Here is a 22,026-nt window from a genome sequence, read left to right as displayed (position 1 = left end):
TAAAAGGGAATCAATTAGGCTTCTTTTGCAGGATGTTGCACAAGTTATCAAAAAACATCATGCATGTCAATAATGCATGGGGTGCCAGTTCCAGGTCACATAACGTCCAAGCCATAAGTGTAGTCAGCATTCATTTAACAAGTCACCTTGGAGATGAAAAAGACAAAAAGTGTTTTTCAAAACCTTTGTCAACCATAGTCCTCTTCTGATTCTGTTTCCTTCCTAGGAATGTCGGTTCTACTAGTTGGCCACCTAGTTTCATGCTGTGACTTTTCGGCAATGAACCCCTTGGAATATCTTGGGATCCCAAAAGGAGCTAGTCTAGCCCAGTTAAGAGACACTGCTTTAGACTCCCTGCTAACTATGACACTGTACTATGTACTGACTCTCTCTCCTCCCTCTCCTCCCAGGTCGCAGGATGTCTTCCGGCAGGCAATGAGATCACCCAGCATGTTCCTCCACGTGTTACCACCTCACAACCGGGAACAGTATGAAAAATCCGTCATCGGTCCTCTTAGCATTTTTGGGAACAATGATAGTGTTTCAACAACAAAGGTTCCTCTTGCTGCTCATGGGAAACCAGGAGTCAAGACTGGAACCAGCAGTCCTGAGGAAGATACATCACTCTCCCTACAGCAAAGCAAGAGCCCCCGCGTGCCCCGAATTCCTCGCAAGTCAGCCTCCCCCTCACTGTCTCCTCTCATGGGCTTTGGCAGCAAGAAAAATGCTAAGAAAATTAAGATTGACCTAAAGAAAGGTAATTATTAAATTATGTTTAATAGCATTCTATCATTGATACATGGAAAATTGGTTAAAGGAAATGCATCAAGGCTAATTTGGTTCATTCTCCCTTCATCTAATTAAATCAAAGAATGGATTTAAGTGTATACTTAGAGAACTTAAAGTTCTCAAAATTGGAGTAATTTTTTCCTTCTGGATACTGTAGATACAAAAAACTAAAATAAAATAAAACTACTGGAAACATATTAGGGAATGGAGATTTGCTATACCCTTAGTGAATACTGAACAATGCTGTATTACATTGTAATAATAGTCATGAAAAAGCAAGTTGTTTGATGTTGTTTACTGATTTGAAAGTATTCATTAAAAGTCTAAATAACAAATATGCTGTTTCCAGTTTTCTAACATACTTTATTGCCAGAAAATGTTTTCCTAGAAAATAAAAGTGTGATTTTTTAACTGAGTTATTTCAAGGTTGTAAGGAATCTTTTAAAACTTGCTTAATTTTAAAAGAAGACATAATTTTTCTTTCTTAAATTTTTTCAGTGCCTTTATTTAAAGTATCAATGAAACTAAATCATGTATATTAAGGAAAGCATAGGTATTTTTGTCTTTTTTTCCTTTTATTTTCAAATTTCCTGGTAACCCCACATTTTTCATACTGTAATTTTCTATATCCTGTGTGATTTTTAATACTCAATTCAAAGTAACCTAAATTTCACAGATCATAGCCATTAAAAGTTTATGGATTGATAATATAAGTATTCGATGTAAATTTAAATATTTAATTACATATATTTAAAACAACTCACATGTAACTTTAATTAGGTTGCAGTCATTATTCTGGAAAGATCTTTTGGTCAAGATTTCATTTCCCATAATTTGAAAGTGGGAATAAGATGGACTGACTAAGAAATATGAACACTGGGCCAGAGAGATAGTACAGCTGTAGGGCATTTGCCTTGTATGCAGTCTACCTAAGAGAGACCCAGTTTGATTCCTGGTGTCCCATATGGTCCCCCAGCCTGCCAAGAATGACCCCTGAGCACCGTTGGATGTGGCCCAAAAACCAATCAATCAATAAATAAAATAAAGTTAAAAATAAAGAAATATGGATACTAAAATATGCTTAGCAAAAAAAAAGTCTATTTTAATTTTAGTGCAAATTATTCAGAAAAGTATAAAACATAGTGTAGAGTGATTTGGGGATAGAGGAATCAAACAGAGATTGTTACTTTGAATTTTTGAAATAAAACGTTGAATGCAAAAGTAAAGACTATGGTATTATAACTCTTGGGGAAGATTGATCTGGTAGTAAATAAGCCAAACAAGCCAGGATCAACAAGTGGTGCATTGAATCTGTTCAATATGATATGTATGCTTCAATAATTATTAGTTAAAGGAGGGATGAGAAAATGGAGTTATATTAATTCTATTATATAATTATATAATAATTAATTATATTAATATAATTAATATATTTGCAATATGGGATAGGATGTAACTAATTCTATTTGTCTAAATTAGTCTAAGGTATATATCATGGCAAAAGTGAATACAGGATTGTTCACATTTCAGGTAACCATTCATTTTCTTGCTTTTATATGTCAGGTCCTGAAGGACTTGGCTTTACAGTCGTTACCAGAGACTCTTCCATACATGGCCCTGGTCCCATTTTTGTGAAAAACATTTTACCAAAAGGTGCAGCAATAAAAGATGGCCGCCTGCAGTCAGGGGACAGAATTTTGGAGGTGAGAACTTGAGTTTTATAAAAATATACTTGATATTATTGAATTGCATATTTTAAATCATTTCAGACAATAAATTTACCCAAAGGACTTAGAATTAATATTTTCAATAAGATATATAAATATCTTTATTTAAAGGTGTTTAAATAAATATATAAACATATGCTCAAAGTTGAATAGTCTATACTTAAAGTTCTCTCTTGGAAACTGATAAGGATTTTCATTATCAAATTAATTGGCAGAGTGACTTGTTTTGCTTTTGCTTTTTGTTTGTTTTGCTTGTTCGATTTTTAGATCTATATTTTGCGATGCTCAGGGGTTATTCTTGGTTCTGTCTCAGAAATTACTCCTGGTGGTGCTTAGGGGACCAAATAGTACACTGGGGATTGAACCTGGGTTGGCCACAAGAAAGGCAAGTACCCCCCCTACTGTGCTCCCTGACTTTGTTTTTGTTCAGAATTCTTGTGTTCATATAGCACAATTTGTTTAATCATATTTTTGCTGTACCTTTGAGTTATTTTCAAATTTGAGCTATTAATATGAAAGTCTTTACACATTTGTATACATAAAACGTAAAATTTATTTCTTTTAGATAAATACTTAAGACTGTAATGACTGTGTTTTCTGGTTTCTATTTATTAGTGTTTAACTTTGAGTATATTCTTTGGGTGGCTAAAAAGGTACTCCAGGGATAAAGATGTTTTATCCCTGTACTTGCTCCTGTCCATGTATTTGCTGTTCTGGGATTCATCCATGTCACATTTTATAGTATCCCTGGTCCCTGAGCCATGATTAAGCATTGAGAATTGTTGAATATGGCACAAACCTCCCCACACTTTTTTTCATTGAGGTAACATTAGTTTGCAGCTCTGTATTGTTAAGGAGAACAACTTCACACTTCTTCAACAGTATGACCACATATTGTATTGCATGTTGTATACTGTGCCCAGCCTCTCATATTGATCACAAAAGTCCCAAGGATCCTCCAGCACAGTTTATTAATCACCTTCATCCCCCATCCCATCCACCTATTAACCTCAATTTCTTTGTCATAATTTATGGCTTGTTTTTGTCTTGTTTGGTCTATTTTATTTCTCTAGGAATCTGACTTGAGAAGTCCCGAGCCAGAGGATAGATAGTGGTAACAAGTCACATTTCTCTTATCTCCTCTTAACTTTTGTCCACCTCTAAGTATCTCTAGGAAATTTGCACAGAATCTAAAGGTTCTAGTCAATTCAGTCAAGGAGAGTTCCAAACACTGGTAGCAATTATTATTTTTCTATGTTTATTTGTTTGCACTCTGAAGTGCTCAGGATTAGTCTTGGTTCTGCACTCAGGAATCACTCCTTGTGGATTTGGAGGACCATATGGGATTCCAGGGATGGAATTCCAGTCAGCTTCATGTAAGGCATGTGCCTTACCTACTGTGCTATCCCTCTGGTTCCCTATTTTATTCATTTATGTATGTGTTTATTTGTTTATTTATTTTTTAGTAAAAGAAGGTAATTTTTATTTTGAATGACACTTAGAAAGACATGTGAGGAGAAAAAGAGAGGAAGTATGTATTCAAGAGAGGACATGGGATTCTCCAGAATGGAAAACACAATCAAGAAAGAGAGAGAGAGAGAGAGAGAGAGAGAGAGAGAGAGAGAGAGAGAGAGAGAGAAACAAGTCAGATATGTGTTCAACTGAAAACACAGACTTGAAGAGTGAGCCTGGTGACATATTTTAATACCTCATCAGCCTTACTCACTCATGCTGATCTGACTCTAGGGAACTACTTAGAATGCTCAAAGTAATAGAGTGTAGTATTTTTGTGGTTATTATTTTAATATGATAGCATTGTTTTATTTGATATATATACTCTACAAATAGATATATGCAATCAACTTGCTTTTCAAGAAAATCTCTTCATTGACACTGTTAGTTGCACATGACTTTCTCAGGATATGAAGCAATGCTATGACTGCATGTCAGTCTCATCCTGAAGAAAATGGACTGATGCAGCTTCAAATTAGAATTTCCAGTCATCTTTTGAAATTTGTTTGGAACAATAAACACCCTAGAATAGCTAAAGCAGTCATTGGGAAAAAGAATATGGGAGGAATTACTTTCCCCAACTTTAAACTTTACTACAAAGCAATAGTTATCAAAACAGCATGGTATTGGAATAAGGACAGACCCTCAGATCAGTGGAATAGGCTTGAATACTCAGAAAATGTTCCCCAGACATACAATCACCTAATTTTTGATAAAGGAGCAGGAAATCCTAAATGGAGCAAAGAAAGCCTCTTCAACAAGTGGTGTTGGCACAACTGGCTAGCCACTTGCAAAAAATTAAACTTAGACCCCCAGCTAACATCATGTACGAAGGTAAAATCCAAATGGATTAAAGACCTCGATATCAGACCCCAAACCATAAGATATATAGAACAACACATAGGCAAAACTCTTCAGGACACTGAGACTACAGGCATCTTCAAGGAGGAAACTGCACTCTCCAAGCAAGTGAAAGCAGAGATTAACAGATGGGAATATATTAAGTTGAGAAGCTTCTGCACCTCAAAGGAAATAGTGCCCAGGATACAAGAGCCACCCACTGAGTGGGAGAAACTATTCACCCAATATCCATCAGATAAGGGGCTAATCTCTAAAATATACAAGGCACTGACAGAAATTTACAAGAAAAAAACATCTAATCCCATCAAAAAATGGGGAGAAGAAATGAACAGACACTTTGACAAAGAAGAAATACAAATGGCCAAAAGACACATGAAGAAATGCTCCACATCACTAATCATCAGGGAGATGCAAATCAAAACAACGATGAGATACCACCTCACACCACAGAGAATGGCACACATCACAAAGAATGAGAACAAACAGTGCTGGCGGGGATGTGGAGAGAAAGGAACCCTTATCCACTGCTGGTGGAAATGCCGTCTAGTTCAACCTTTATGGAAAGCAATATGGAGATTCCTCCAAAAACTGGAAATCGAGCTCCCATACGATCCAGCTATACCACTCCTAGGAATATACCCTAAGAACACAAAAATACAATACAAAAATCCCTTCCTTACACCTATATTCATTACAGCACTATTTACCATAGCAAGACTCTGGAAACAACCAAGATGCCCTTCAACAGACGAATGGCTAAAGAAACTGTGGTACATATACACAATGGAATATTATGCAGCTGTCAGGAGAGATGAAGTCATGAAATTTTCCTATACATGGATGTACACAGAATCTATTATGCTGAGTGAAATAAGTCAGAGAGAGAGAGAGAAAAACGCAGAATGGTCTCACTCATCTATGGGTTTTAAGAAAAATGAAAGACATTCTTGCAATAATAAATTTCAGACACAAAAGAGAAAAGAGCTGGAAGTTCCAGCTCACCTCAGGAAGCTCACCACAAAGAGTGATGAGTTTAGTTTGAGAAATAACTACATTTTGAACTGTCCTAATATTGAGAATGTATGAGGGAAATGCAGAGCCTGTTTAGAGTACAGGCAGGGGTCGGGTGGGGAGGAGGGAGATTTGGGACATAGGTGATGGGAATGTTGCACTGGTGATGGGTGGTGTTCCTTTTATGACTGAAACCCAAACACAATCATGTATGTAATCAAGGTGTTTAAATAAAAAAAAAAAAGAATTCTGTGTTGCAATGAAAAAGTACACTGTGTGTCCTCAATTCATGAGGAGAAAATCCCTGAATTGTTATGGTTGAGACAGATCAAAGAGCTACCCCTACTGGGAAAAAAAAAAAAAAGAATTTCCAGTCATCTATAATAATCTGGTGATTATCATTTTCTAAATGTGAAAACAATGTGGAATGAAAGCAGACAGTAGATTCAATGGTGACTGTGTGTTCATGGCATTTGTCAGGTAAATGGAAGAGATGTCACTGGACAAACCCAGGAGGAACTCGTGGCCGTGCTGAGGAGTACCAAGCAGGGAGAGATAGTGTCACTGGTCATTGCCCGGCAAGAAGGAACTTTCCTGCCCCGAGAGCTGGTAATGTTCAAATCACAGACTCACTGAATTTTTAATGCATTTTTAATACACACAGTGAATTCAGAAGAGTTGGGAAATGAGTTCTAAATCACAGGCTTTATTTGCAGCAAAAATTGAATCAGAGCAAGACTATTTTGTCCCATTTGGGAAATCACAGTTTTGGGATGTTGATGCAGGGAGTTGGAAAGATGCAGTGGTATGTTCTTGGATACAAATTTAAAGTTCTTTTTAAGGCAGCAATTTTATAATATTCAACTAAATAAATAGAGATGTGATGTGCATGTGCTGTGTGCTAGATCTTTTTCAAAACAGTCAGCAAAAACGTGCATGGTCTTAGTTTATAGTCAAACTAATGATTAAAATATAATCAATTACTTTAAAATGATGGTAAAGATTGTGGAAGGGAAACATAGAGCATCACAGTAACATAAAACAAGGGATTTAACATGATTTTAGCTGGAAAAGGTATCTTAGCAAGAGAATTTCAAACATCTTATTTAAAATGTGTACCCTTTAGGGAGGGCAGCAAGATAGATAGCAATAAGAAAAGCCACCTGGATTGGATCCTAATATCCCAGTTCGGTCCCCTGAACATCCCTAGGGGTCTTTCTAAAGCAAAAAGGTAGGAATAGCACCCGAGCAATACCAGTATGACCCCAAAACATCCAAAATTTAAAAATGAATATTATTGAAGTAGAAATAATACTTCTAGTAATATGTTCTAAGTTATCATCACAGTTGTAAAATAAAATAAAATCCATGTACTTTAGTTTTTTATTTGAATTTCTGTTGATTGTGGTATTATGCTATAGAGTAGAGGTATGGTTAAATAACTGGAGAACTCTCACAAATTTGCAATAAGTACTTATAAGATTTCCTTTAAAAGCAATAAAAACTAACTATATTTATAAAATGGTAAGTTATAAATTGGGATATAACTCATTGTACAATGTCATAAAATTATATTAAAAACCTTTAAACAAAATAAATATATATGTGGGGCCAGAGCAGTGGTGCAAAGTGGTAAGGCATCTGCCTTGTGCATGTTAGCCTAAGACAGACTGCGATTCTATCCCCTGGCATCTTATATGGTCCCCCAAGCCAGGGTGTGGTCCCCCTATATATATTTAAATATAAAACAAAAATAAATCAAGAAGGATATTTACCCAGAATGTAAGGGATTATGAAAATTTGTTTGAAAATGAATTTTCTATTTATTTTATAATGAATATTTTCATACTACCTATTCTTTAACAGTATATAAAGTTCAAAATATTTATACTGAAGGGCTGGAGAGATAGCACAGTGGTAGGGCATTTGCCTTTCATGCATTCAATTCATGACGAGCCAGTGGTTCAAATCCCAGCATCCCATAAGGTCCCCTGAGCCTGTCGGGGCAATTTCTGAGCTCAGAGCCAGGAGTAACCCCTGAGCATTGCCAGGTGTGACTCAAAAAACAAAAAATATATTTTTTATATATTGAGAATAGTAAAAAAGAAAATTATGTGATTAAGGGTTTTGTTTTAATATTTTTCTTTAAATATATATATATATATATATAAAAGACATGACACACACAGGCTGAAGGGATAGAACAGCAGGAAAGTTACTTGGCTTGGATTCAATCCTGAGCATCCCATATGGCCCCTGAGTCTGACCAGGAATAATTCATAAAGGAAAAAGAATAAAGAAAAAATATTGGCACATATAGACTGTGTCCTAATATTTCTTAGTTGGGGCCATATGTTTTCCTAGGATATTCCAAGGCCACCGTATATAAAAATGACTAGAGTGGGAGACCATGGAAGAAAAGGGTTCAGATAAAATTGTCTATATTTGGGCCCAGAGAGATAGCACAGTGGCGTTTGCCTTGCAAGCAGCCGATCCAGGACCAAAGGTGGTTGGTTCGAATCCCGGTGTCCCATATGTCCCCCGTGCCTGCCAGGAGCTATTTCTGAGCAGACAGCCAGGAATAACCCCTGAGCATGCCGGGTGTGGCCCAAAAACCAAAAAAATAAAAAGATTGTCTATATTTTTTGTGCGGTTAGGAGTAGGATTACAGTTAGGGTTGGGTAGGGTTAGAATTGGGGTTGGAGTTGGGGTTGGGATTGGGTTTGGGGTTGGGAGTAGTTTTGGAATTAAGATTAGGGATTAAAGGTAAGGTTGGGTTGGTGTAGAGATAGGTGTGGGGTTAAGGTTTAGGTTTAGAGATAGGTGTGGGGTTAAGGTTAGAGGTTAGGTTTAGGGTAGGTTTAGGGTTAGAGTTAGAATTAGTGATAGTGTAGGTAGGGTAGAGGTAGGGTTAACAGTAAGGCTAGGATTAAAGTAGAAGTAGGTATTCGAGGTAGGGATAAGGTTGGTTAGAGTTAGGGTTAGCTATATCATCAAAAGAGTGAGTGTTACCAAACAGTTATAAGACCACTAAGTAATAAGACACAGAAGGGACCACGCATTCTAGCAGCCCCTGGGGGGAGAGTGGAGGATATGGGAGGCAGGATGGGAGTGGATGTGGGAGGACAATTCGGTGGTGGGAATTCCCCTGACTCAATGTAAATGTGTACCTGGAATATTACTGTGAATGATATGTAAGCCACTATAATTAAAATAAAAATTATATTAAAAAAAGAAAAAAAAGAGTGAGTGTTAGTTGGAAAAATTGAGGATTATTTGGCTTGTGACACAATAAATGTTCTCAAGTATGTGGAATTAATTTATGAATTTGAATGTAGTCTTACTATGTTCATTAATTACTGAATAGATTTTTACAATAAAAAATAGTTTCAAGGGTCAAAAATTTTAAATTTGCAGTGAATAAGATGTTTGTCTTGACTATGATTAACCCCAGTCAATCCCTGGTATCACATATGTTCCCAAGAGAACCACCAGAAGTGATCACAAAATACAGAGTAAGAAGAAATCCCTGAGTACAGCCAGGTATGGTCCAATGCCTCCAAAAAAAGATTCTGATATAATTGGATCTCATGTTCTCATACTAGAGGACTATGTTTCTTACCTCTCAGTAGTGTCTCAGGAGTTTAATACTGTCTCCAACCTTTGTTCACCACTGACAATGGTGTATGATATACAAGAGGACTTCTTCAAGTTTTTCTACTTGCAACTTTTCACCCAAAAAATGTGCATACCACGCTGGGTATAATAGATATATAAAATAGCTATGCATCATATATTTACTGACAATAAGTCACAATATTTATTTTTAAATAAATGTTTACGTATTTCACAACCCCCCACATTAAGTTACAGAACCCCCATTCTCAAAGCATAATTTAAAAAGAAGCTCAAAAAATAATACAACAGGAAGGATGCTTGTCTTGATATGACTGAAGTTGGTTCTGACCCTGGCATCTCATAAGGTCTCCCCATGCATGTCAGGCATGATCCCTGAAAGCAAAACCATGAGTAAACCCTGAGTATAACTGAGGGTGAGCCCCAAAAAAACAAACAAGCAAAAACAAAACAAAAAGATCTAGGATCTTGCACAGATTTCAGCATAGGACCAAAGTTGAGTTTTTAATCTGCATCTATTATTGAGATAATTAAAAGAGATAACAAAATTCTTTGCATCATTTCTAACCAATTGTATGTTAGCTCTGATTATCCTGTCTGGCAGAATACCACTGTTTCATATATGATGCTATATTTGGTCCTTTAGTGGTAAACTATGTATGAAGACTGCTCTAGTTTTAACCATTACTTCTTTAAAATTTTATTAAAATGTATTCTATCATACAAAGATTAACTTACAAAAAAGTTATTTTTTGTGGGTCACACCCAGCAGTGCTCAGGGGTTATTCCTGGCTCCAGGCTCAGAAATTGCTCCTGGCAGACACGGGGGACCATATGGGACGCCAGGATTCAAACCGATGACCTCCTGCATGAAAGGCAAATGCCTTACCTCCATGCTATCTCTCTGGCCCCACAAAAAAAGTTTTTTGATAACCAACTAAATCCATAAGACAGGTAGCCAGCCTTTATGTATTATTTCACTATAACCTAATATGATTTGACAAAATTTGATTTCTGTCCCAGAAAACAGCATCATAGACTGCACTCATCAGGAAGCACATTCAATGAATTATATGACTAAATATTAAAAACGGCCCTCATTGTTTTCATATTTTTACAAAATTTAGTGACTATATGATTAGTATCCAGTCTCTTTCATTTATCTGTCAAATATTCTAGACTCTTTTAAGAGTTTTCATCTAACTCTCCTAATAAGTATAATATTCTTTGTAATCAGAACAAAACCAGGCTTTCAGTTACCTAAGCAATGTGGAACCAGAATCTCTGTTTTGGAAAAATCCAGGACAATACAATTCCAGCCCAAATTTCTGTCTTAAATTTAAAGTAGGATGAACCAGACCAGAAGTGAAAAGAGAGGCCATGTTTGGCAAACACTGGCTTATTTCAGTGGGGTTTACTTAATAGTGTATATGTTTTCAACTAAAATATTGAACAAAATTAAGAAGCTGTAGTACTTCTATATAGTTTTCATTCAAAAATTTACAGTGGGATCACTTCAGTTCTTTTTTTCCTTATCATGATTGATTTTTTCACTAAAAATCCGGCAGGATGAGGGCAAGACAGAATTTCCTGCTTTTGTCTTGTTTTATCTCCTTTTAAGAAAACAAAATGTCTTTTCTAGTCCTGTTCTGAGAGACTGCCCCCTTCCCATCTCTCTGGCATTTCATGATCGCTGTACTCCTGAATGGTACTTCTCTCTTTCCTGAGAGTAAAATCCTTTTATCACTTTCTTGTTAACATTGGCTTCTTATAACATCTTAATACTTGCAGACAAGAGAGGTCATGAGGTCAGCAGTTCTACAGGAAGTGCCAGTACAGACGGCACTTGAATGTGACTTTTTCTCATTCCCTAGGACTTACCTTCCATTTCCTGATCATCTCTTCCCAATAATTATATAAGGTTACTGGGCTGAATTCTAATATTTTTCATTCTGTTTCCTCCAGGTACAATTGGCTGGAATTACCCATCTTAGGAGCACACTTTGTCTCTTTTTCTTCCATTTGTGGCAGGCTGGGTTGAAAATCAAACAGGAGGATTTTATGTAATAACACCACAATTATTTTATTTTTTCTAGTAAATTTGCCGAAAGGAGGTGGCTTCAGATGGCTTCTAAACTACCTTTGCTAGTTTAGAAGATTCTTTGATGTCCTTTCTTCCTGACTTGAGAAAAGTTTATTGCAAAGGTAGCCAGAGAAGGCATATTTTGTACAAGGGACTTGAAGGTTAATGCTGGTAATACAATATGAAGGTGAGACCTCTGTGTCTCTGTGTGCTCTTGAACTTGAAATTATGCCATTTTATCAGTATTTATTTTATCTGTTCTATGAGAGACATGGTCTACAAATTCTTGTTCATTCAGATTACTGAAATTTTCTTTGTGTTATGCATTTGGGAATAACTTAACTTCCCATGAAGAAGCTATTCTGAATAACTACAGGCTGTCTATTTATTTCTTTTTTTCTGAGAGCATCAGAGAGAGCAGTCCAACTTATTTACTATGTTTGTTCATCTACTGTTACATGTTTGTGTCTGTCTTTCTTCATTGAGATTAAGGAAAAAGGAATATTCTATCATTTCTGTTAACCTCTTATATGTTTTATTTTCTGACTTGCTGCCTTAGCTTTAAATTATCCTGAAAATCACAGTAACCCTGGTGGGAAAAATGAGCTGAGAAAGTTACAAGTGTATTTATAATTTCTACCTGCCAAGTTTTCCTGCTATTAAATGTTGGCCTCTGCAAGTGGGATTAGCTATATTTCAAGCAAGCAAGTCACTATGCCCGGCATGATTGAGATCCAGAACTTAGTCAACCATGTGTGTCATGCTGATTTGACTATCACTTAGCAACATTTCCTTTCCTGAGAAAAACAATGATGCATACATTGCGGTGAATCCCTTAATAATTGCTGGACTTAATATATCTTAACAATATATTTTACGAGCCCCTCTGTCCACCTGAGCAAGTGAGATGTGGTTCTTGCTCCTTGATAGTTTAACTCATCTTCCTAAGTCAAAAGTTTTCATCTTCAGATGTCAACTTATTTCAGATTACAAGTCAGGCTAGAATTTGGGTGTAAAATCTTAGATGTACCTCATTTAACTGATATATTATTTTATTCCCTTTGGCAATTTGAGTCAAATGATTCCATGCGTAATTAACTAAGGTACTTAAGAAAGAATGAATATTATAGCAGTTATTTGTGATACGTAGTAGAAATGGAAATATGATTTCAGAATAATTTGTCTCCTTAAATTGGAGTTATGTTACAAAATTTAAATAGTTATACAAAAATCCAAACACATTCCTTTCTTTTATGCATTTTCCAAGTAACAGAATTTTAGTGACTTTTATAGGTGTTTGTGAGACATAATCTTCATCTTTTCTTTTTTTTTTTAGTTTTTTTTTGTGTTTTTTCCCTTTATTTAAACATCTTGATTACATATATAATTGTGATTAGGTTTCAGTCATGTAAAGAACACCCCCATCACCAGTTCAACATTCCCACCACTAATGTCCCAAATCTCCCTCCATCCCACCCCATCCTCACCTGTACTCCAGATAGGCTTTCCAGTTCCCTCATTCATTCACATGATTATGGTAGTTCTCTGTGTAGTTATTTCTATAACTGCACTCACCACTCTTTGTGGTGAGCTTCATGAAATGAGCTAAAAGTTCCAGCCCTCCTCTCATTGTCTCTGAGGATTGTTGCAAAAATGACTTTTATTTTTCTTAAAACCCATAGATGAGTGAGACTATTCTGCGTCTCTCTCCCTCTGTCATATTTCACTCAGCATGATAGATTCCATGTACATCCATGTATAGAAAATTTCATGACATCATCTCTCCTGACGGCTGCATAATAATCAATTGTGTATATGTACCACAGTTTCTTTAGCCATTCGCCTGTTGAACGGCATCTTGGTTATTTTCAGAGCCTGGCTATTATGAATAGTGCTGCAATAAATATAGGTGTGAGGAAGGGGCACTTGTATTGTATTCATGTGTTCTTAGGGTATATGCCTAGGAGTGGAATAGCTGGGTCGAATGGGAGCTCAATTTCAAATTTTTGGAGGAATATCCATATCACTTTCCATAGAGGTTGGATTAGACGGCATTCCCACCAGCAGTGGATAAGAGTTTCTTTCTCTCCACATCCCGGCCAGCACTGATTGTTCTCATTCTTTGTGATGTATGCCAATCTCTGTGGTGTGAGAGGGTATCTCATTGTTGTTTTGATTTGCATCTCCCTGATGATTAGTGACGAGGAGGATTTTTTCATGTGCCTTTTGGCCATTTGTATTTCTTTTTTGTCAAAACGTCTGTTCATTTCTTCTCCCCATTTTTGGATGGGATTAGATGTTTTTTCTTGTAAAGTTCTGTCAGTGCCCTGTATATTTTGGCTATTAGCCCCTTATCTGATGGGTGTTGGGTAAATAGTTTCTCCCACTCAGTGGGTGGCTCTTGTATCCTGGGCACTATTTCTTTTGAGGTGCAGAACCTTCTCAGCTTAATGTATTCCCATCTGTTGATCTCTGCTTCCACTTGTTTGGAAAGTGCAGTTTCATCCTTGAAGATGCCTTTAGTCTCAATGTCATGGAGTGTTTTTACCTACGGTTGTTCTATATACCTTATGGTATCAGGTCTGATACCGAGGTCTTTAATTCATTTGGATTTTACCTTCGTACATGATGTTAACTGGGGGTCTATGTTCACTTTTTTGCAAGTGGCTAACCATTTCTGCCAGCAACACTTGTTGAAGAGGTTTTCCCTGCGCAACTTAGAGTTTCTTGCTCTTTTGTAAAAAATTAGGTAATTATACGTCTGGGGAACATTGTCTGAGAACTCAATTCTATTCCACTGATCTGAGGGTCTGTCTTTATTCCAATACCATGCTGTTTTGATAACTATTGCTTTGTAGTACAGTTTAAAGTTGGGGAAAGTAATGCCTACCATTTTCCTTTTCCCTAGGAGTGCTTTAGCTATTGGAGGGTGTTTATTGTTCCAGATGAACTTCATAAGTGTTTGATCCACTTCTGTGAAGAATGTCATGGGTATTTTTAAGGGGATTGCATTAAATCTGTATAATTCTTTGGGGAGTATTGCCATTTAAATGATGTTAATCCTGCCAATCCATGAGCAGGGTATGTGTTTCCATTTCCATGTGTCCTCTCTTATTTCTTAGAGCAGGGCTTTATAGCTTTCTTTGTATAGGTCCTTCACATCTTTGGTCAAGTTGACTCCAAGATATTTGAGTTTGTGTGGCACTAATGTGAATGAGATTGCCTTCTTGACTTCCTTCTCTTCCCTATTATTGGTGTATAAAAAGACCATTGATTTCTGTGTGTTAATTTTGTAGCCTGCCACCTTGCTATATGAGTCTATTGTTCCTAGAAGCTTCTTGGTAGAGTCTTTAGGGTTTTCTAAGTAGAGTATCATGTCATCTGCAAACAGTGAGAGCTTGACTTCTTCCTTTCCTATTTGGATTCCCTTGATGTCTTTTTCTTCCCTGATTGCTATACCAAGCACTTCCAGTACTATGTTGAAGAGTAATGGTGAGAGCGGACAGCCTTGTCTTATACCAGAATTTAGAGGGAAGGCTTTTATTTTTTCTCCATTGAGAATAATATTTGCCATTGGCTGTGGTAGATGGCTTCAACTAGATTGAGAAAGGTTCCATCCATTCTCATCTTGCTGAGAGTTTTGATCAAGAATGGGGGTTGGGCCTTATCAAATGCTTTTTCTGCATGTATTGATATGATCATTTGATTTTTTTTCTTGTTGATGTTGTGTATGATGTTGATAGATTTACGGATGTTAAACCATCCTTGCATTCCTGGGATGAAACCTACTTGGTCGTAGTGTATGATTTTCTTAATGATGCATTGGATCCTATTTGCCAGGATTATGTTGAAGATCTTTGCATCTGCATTCATCATGGATATTGGTCTGTAATTTTCTTTTTTTGGCAGCATCTCTCTCTGGATTTGGTATCAAGGTGATGTTGGCTTCATAAAAGCTGTTTGGGACTGTTCCCGTTTTTTCAATTTCATGGAAGAGCCTGGCTAGGATTGGTAGTAGCTCCTCTTGAAAGATTTGAAAGAATTCATTAGTAAATCCATCTGGACCTGGGCTTTTCTTTTTGGGCAGATGTTTGATTACAGTTTCAATTTCCTCAGTAGTGATGGGGGTGTTTAGATATGCTACATCCTCCTTACTTAAATGTGGAAGGTTATAAGTGTCCAAGAGTTTTTTCATTTCTTCTAGGTTCTGATGTCTAGTAGCATAAAGTTTCTCAAAGTAGTCTCTTTTTACCCTTTGGATCTCTGCAACATCTGTCGTGATCTTCCCTTTTCATGTCTAATACGGGTTATCAGATTTTTCTATGGCAATGGTCTATCAATCTTGTTTATTTTTTCAAAGAACCAACTTCTTGTATGTCAATTTGTGTGTGTGTGGATTTTTTGGGTCACACCCGGGAGTGCTCATGGGTTCATTCATTGCTCCAGGCTCAGAAGTTGCTCCTGGCAGGCACGGGGGACCATATGCGATGCTGGGATTCAACCGATGACCTCCTGCATGAAAGGCAAATGCCTTACCTCCATGCTGTCTCTCCAGCCCCAAGAACCAACTTCTGCTTTCGTTGATCTTTCGGATTGTTTTTTGGTTTTCCACTTCATTGAGTTCTGCTTTCAGCTTTGTTTTTTCCTTCTGTCTCCCTATTTTTGGTTCCTTTTGTTGGTCATTTTCTAATTTTTTGAGCTGTGTCATTAAGTTATTCAGGTATGCCCCTTCTTCCTTCCTGAGGTGTACTTATAGAGCTATAAATTTTCCTCTCAGGACCACTTTTGCTGTGTTCCATAGATTCTGGCAAGTTGTGTCTTCATTATCATTTGTTTCCAGGAAAGTTTCGATTTTTTTTTTATTTCATCTCGGACCCACTGTCTGTTCATTAGCAGGGTGTTTAATTTCCAATTGTTAAAGTTTTTCTTGTGTGCCTTTGTAGTTCACATCTAATTTCAGAGCCTTGTGGTCAGCAAAGGTAGCCTGCATGATGTCTATTCTCTTGATTTTATGGAGGTATATTTTATGTGTCAGCATATAGTCTATCCTGGAGAATGACTCATGTACATTGTAGAAGAATGTGTGTCCCAATGGAATACTATACAGCCATCAGGAGAGATGAAGTCATGAAATTTTTCTATTCATGGATGTACATGGAATCTCTTATGCTGAGTGAAGTAAGTCAGAGGGAAAGAGAAAGATGCAGAATGGTTTCACTCATCTATGGGCTTTAAGAAAAATGAAAGACATTTTTAACAGTATCTCAGAGACAAGAGAGATGAGGGCTGGTAGGTGCAGCTCATGACATGAAGCTCATCACATAGAGTGATGAGTGCAGTTGGAGAGATGACTACACTGAAAGCTATCATAACAATGTGAATGAATGAGGGAAGTGGAAAGCCTGTCTCGAGTACAGGTATAGGGGGGTGGGGAGGAGGGAGATCTGGGAAATTGGTGGTGGGAATGTTGCACTGGTGAAGGGGGGTTTTCTTTACATGACTGTAATCATACAACTATAATCATGTTTGTAATCACAGTGTTTAAATAAAGATAATTATAAAAATATAAAAAGAAGAATGTGTATCCAGTATTTTTGGAATGAAATGTCCAGTATATATCTACTAGTCCTCTTTCTTTCATTACTTTTTTCAGGGCTAGTATGTTTTTCTTGGGTTTCAGTCTGGTTGACCTATCAAGTGTTGACAGGGCTGAGTTGAGGTCTCCCACAATTATTCTGTTATTATTGATGTTTTCTTTCAGATTCGACAGTAACTGTATTAGATAATTTGCTGGTATCTCATTGGGCGCATATAAGTTTAATAGTCTGATTTCTTCCTGTTGCACATATCCCTTGATTAGTACATAGTGTCCATCTTTGGCCCTTACAACTTTTCTGAGTATAAAGTTGGTGTCATCAGATATTAATATTGCCACCCCACCTTTTTTAAGAGTGTGTTTGATTGGATGATTTTCCTCCAGCCTTTGATTTTGAGTCTATGTTTGTTCTGATAATTCAGATGTGTTTCTTGTAAGCAGCAGAAGGTTGGATTCATCTTTTTGACCCATTTTGCCACTCTGTGTCTTTTAATTGATGAATTTAGTCCATTGACATTGAGGGAAATGATTGTCATAGGATTTAATATCATCTTTGTAGATACGTTTGCTGTGTTTGTTGGTCTCTTAGAGTAGACCTGTCAGTTTTTCCTTTAAGGCTGGTTTATCATCTGTGAAGTTTCTGAGCTGTTGTTTATCCATGAACCTATGCTTTCTTCCTTAAACCTAAATGTGAGTCAGGCTGGTGCAGTATTTTCAGTGAGGCATTCATTTCACTCAGTCTTGTCACAATATCCCACCACTGCTTTCTGGCCTTGAGAATTTCTTATGACATGTCTACTATAAGTCTTAGGGATGCTCCTTTGAATGTAATTTCTCTTTTTGATCTTGCTGCTTTCAGCATTTTATTTTTACATGTGGGATTTGTCATTGTAACGAGGATGTGTCTTGGGGTGTTTTTCTTTGGGTCTCTTTTAGCTGGTACTCTTCGGGCATGCAGGAATTGATTGCATATAGTCTTTACCTCTGGGAGTATCTCTTTGATGATGTCTTTGACAGTTGATTCTTCCTGGAGATCTCCTACCTGGGTCTCTGGGACTCCAATGATTCTTATGTTGTTTCTGTTGAGTTTATCCATTTTGTCATCACTTCGTTTACTGAGTTTTTCAGGCCTGTTAGTTGACATCTTATTTCAATTTGGAGTTTTGTGATTTCTGTCTTCATATTTTCTTGGTTCTTACTAGTGTTCTGTTCAACTCGATCCATGGTTTCTTTGAGTTCATTGAGCATCTTTCATATTGCTAGTCTAAAATCCTTATCTGAGAGGTTGATTAGTTGGTTGGTCATTATCTGGTCATCAGAATTGTCATCTTCATTCTCTATGTCTGATGCTGTCCTGCGTTGTTTCCCCATTGTCACACTTGTATTGTGGGTTTTTCTACGTGTTGTGGTGGTATTCATTGGCTAAATGATGCAGGCAGCCACACTCCTCTGGCTCCGCCCTTTCTGGATGAGTCGACTTGCCTCCAAGGGAGGGGAGTCCTCCATGGATGAAGCCTCACACAGGATCAAATCTTAGGCCCGAGCACGCAGCAGAGAAGACAGTCTGGGGAGAAATGCTGGGCTTCAGTGATCCAGCACAGTACTTAGTATGACTTTTTCTTCTTGTTGCGATGGTGTTCTTTTCTTAGAAAGAGCACATGGCCACGTAGCGAAGCGGAGTGACCATGCTCTGCTGGAGCCTCTTTTCATCCCACTCCCAAGAGGTTCACGCAACAGGACAGTACACAGACACACACAGGCAGCACTCACAATTTTTCACAGTCGGGCCTCATTCTTGTGTGTTAATTTTGTAGCTTACCACCTTGCTACATGAGTCTATTGTTTCTAGAAGCATTTTTGTAGAGACTTTAGGGTTTTCTAGGTAGAGTATTATGTCATCTGCAAACAGCGAGAGCTTGACTTCTTTCTTTCCTATCTGGATTCCCTTGATATCCTTTTCTTGCCTAATCGCTATAGCAAGTACTTCCAGTGCTATGTTGAATAGGAGTGGTGAGAGTGGACAGCCATGTCTTGTGCCAGAATTTAGAGAAAAGGCTTTCAGTTTTTCTCCATTGAGGACAATATTTGCCTCTGGCTTTTGGTAGATGGCCTTAAATATATTGAGAAAGTTTCCTTCCATTCCCATCTTGCTGAGAGTTTTGATCAAGAATGAGTATTGGACCTTATCAAATGCTTTCTCTGCGTCTATTGATATGATCATGTGATTTCTATTTTTCTTGTTGTTTATGTTGTGTATTATGTTGATGGATTTATGGATGTTAAACCAGCCTTGCATTCTTGGGATGAAACCTATTTGATAATAATGGATGATCTTCTTAATGAGGCATTGAATCCTATTTGCCAGGTATTTGTTGAGGATCTTTGCATCTGTATTCATCCGCTATATTGGTCTGTAATTTTCATTTTTGGTAGCATCTCTGTCTGGTTTAGTTATCAAGGTGATATTGGCTTCATAAAAGCTATTTGGAAGTTTTCCTGTTTTTTCAATTTCATGAAAGAGTCTTGCCAGGATTGGTAGAAGTTCCTCTTGAAAGGTTTGAAGTTTGCAGTTTTCTGATTTCTGTCTTTGTGTTCTGTTCAGATCGATCTATGCTTTCTTTGAGTTCTACAAACATCTTCCATATTGCTATTTTAAGTTCCTTATCCGAGAGGTTTATCAGGTGGTTGGAATTTATTAGGTCATCCAAGCTTTGTCTTTATTCTCTGTGCATATAGTTTGCCTGCGAGGTTTTCCTATTGTCACTCTTGTAGTGTGGTTTTTCCTGCATGTTATGGTGGGTTTCATTGGTTAGAAAGAGTGTATGGCCACGAAGCGCTCTTCTTCTGCCTCTAGTTGACAGTTTTTTGGGGGTGTGCTCCCTAGGCCTCTGAGGAGACCACGTATTCATAAACACAGACAGGCACAGGAGAAGTTTCCCTTGAAGTCCTCAGAGTGATCAAAGGCACAGCAGGGCGAAGCCTCCTCAGGTCAGAGAACTCAGCTTATTGGATGGCGACTCCCACAGCCAGAGTTTACTCACTGGGCAGCTTCAAAATGCAGTTTTTTGGGGGTGTGCTCCCTAGGCTTCTGAGGAGACCTTCAGGTATTCAGAAACACAGACAGGCACAGAAGTTTTTCTTGAAGTCCTCAGAGTGATCAAAGGCACAGCAGGGCCGAGCCTCCTCAGGTCAGAGAACTCAGCTTATTGGATGGTGACTCCCACAGCCAGAGTTTACTCACAGGGCAGCTTCAAAATGCAGTTTTTTGGGGGTGTGCTCCCTAGGCCTCTGAGGAGACCTTCAGGTATTTAGAAACTTAGACAGGCACAGAAGTTTTCCTTGAAGTCCTCAGAGTGATCAAAGGCACAGCAGGGCAGAACCTCCTCGGGCCAGAGAGCTCTGCTTATTGGATGGCAACCCCCACAGCCAGAGTTTACTCACTGGGCAGCTTCAAAATGCAGTTTTTCGGGGGTGCACTCCCTAGGCCTCTGAGGAGACCTTCAGGTATTCAGAAACACAAACGGGCACCATCTCCATCTTTTCTTATCCCTACTATAATTTTCATTTTCTTTTTCCTGCATTTTCATTGAACCAGTATCTATTTAATCTAGTCAAGACTCTGTAACATGAATTCCAGAAATAAGTAATATATTTTAGTGTCTTCAAAATCTTTTTTCCCTAATTGAAAGAAGATTGACAAATGAATCAATTATGTTCCGTAAGTACTATAGGGAATAAATACGAAAGGCATCAAGGAAACCACAATATTTCAGATTTCAGAATATACTCCAATTCTTATTTCAGCACTATTTACAAAAGGCAAAAATCTGAAAACAAATTGTGCCCAAAAACATGATTGTATGAATAAACTATTGCATATATATACACAATGGAATATGACTCATCTATAAAACAATCATACAATTATCATCTGTGATTTTATGGAACTGGAAAGCAGCAGGATGAATAAAGTCAGCCAGGAGAGATACTGGTCTAAAATGATCTCTCTCATGTAAAGTCTATAAAGAAACATACAGGAGGATAAAAAAAGGTCAAAAGTAGTAAAATTTAAAAACTGGTCTAAAATGCTCAGCTTACTATGTCAGTGAGATGTGGAGAGATTGGGACTGAAATACTGAGGAAGAGGAGGGTTGTATGTGTCAGAGAATCTTGACCCCATAATGAAGGGAAGCAGACACTATAAGAGGAAATGCCCTGTTGGGATATTATATTTATGAAATATTGCAGTCATTGGTAATGTAGAATTCTCAATCATGGTGACTAAAACAAAAACTACAGTAAGCTTTAAGCATTATTTCATTTGTTTTGGTTTTTTGGAGGTTTTTTTTTTTGTTTTTTTTTCGTTTTGTTTTTTGTTTTTTTGTTTTTGTTTTTGTTTTTGGAACCGGTGATGTTCAGGGGTTACTCCTGGCTAGGCACTCAGAAATTGCTCCTGGCTTGGGGGGACCATATGGGTCACTGGGGATCAAACCAGGTTCATCCTGGATGAGCCGGTGATAGCAAACGCCCTATTGCTGCACTATCAATCCAGCCCCTATTTCCATATATTTTGAAGTAATAGAGGCATGCTTAATGTATTAAGAGTAATCACAACTATTTTTTGAAGTTTTGCTCTTGGCTGTGCAATACCTTCTTAAAGTAATTGCTATCAAAATGTGTTCACGAGCTGGCAATTTAGCATCATCTGATGTTCTGATGTTACTGGTGAGAACTTGTTACACACCTCAATTGTTCCAGAACGAAGTAAAGGGGAATCCTAGTGGTTGTACTCAACAGTATGTTTTCATAAG

General features: G+C 37.5%; 1 protein-coding gene across 1 annotated transcript in view; it reads left to right on the top strand.

The window, feature by feature from the left end:
• Nucleotides 1-22,026, top strand: part of PARD3B (par-3 family cell polarity regulator beta) — a 1,279,582-nt gene that overhangs the window by 685,258 nt on the left and 572,298 nt on the right. Inside the window, exons 8-10 of the mRNA XM_049772907.1 lie at nucleotides 411-757; nucleotides 2,353-2,492; nucleotides 6,381-6,509. Coding sequence (XP_049628864.1) covers nucleotides 411-757; nucleotides 2,353-2,492; nucleotides 6,381-6,509 — 616 coding nt within the window. The remainder of the gene's footprint in view (nucleotides 1-410; nucleotides 758-2,352; nucleotides 2,493-6,380; nucleotides 6,510-22,026) is intronic.

This window comes from Suncus etruscus, chromosome 5 (genome assembly GCF_024139225.1).
Source record: "Suncus etruscus isolate mSunEtr1 chromosome 5, mSunEtr1.pri.cur, whole genome shotgun sequence".
Lineage (NCBI taxonomy): Eukaryota > Metazoa > Chordata > Mammalia > Eulipotyphla > Soricidae > Suncus > Suncus etruscus.
Note: the sequence above shows the minus strand (reverse complement) of the source record. Positions and strands in the feature narration are given on the sequence as shown.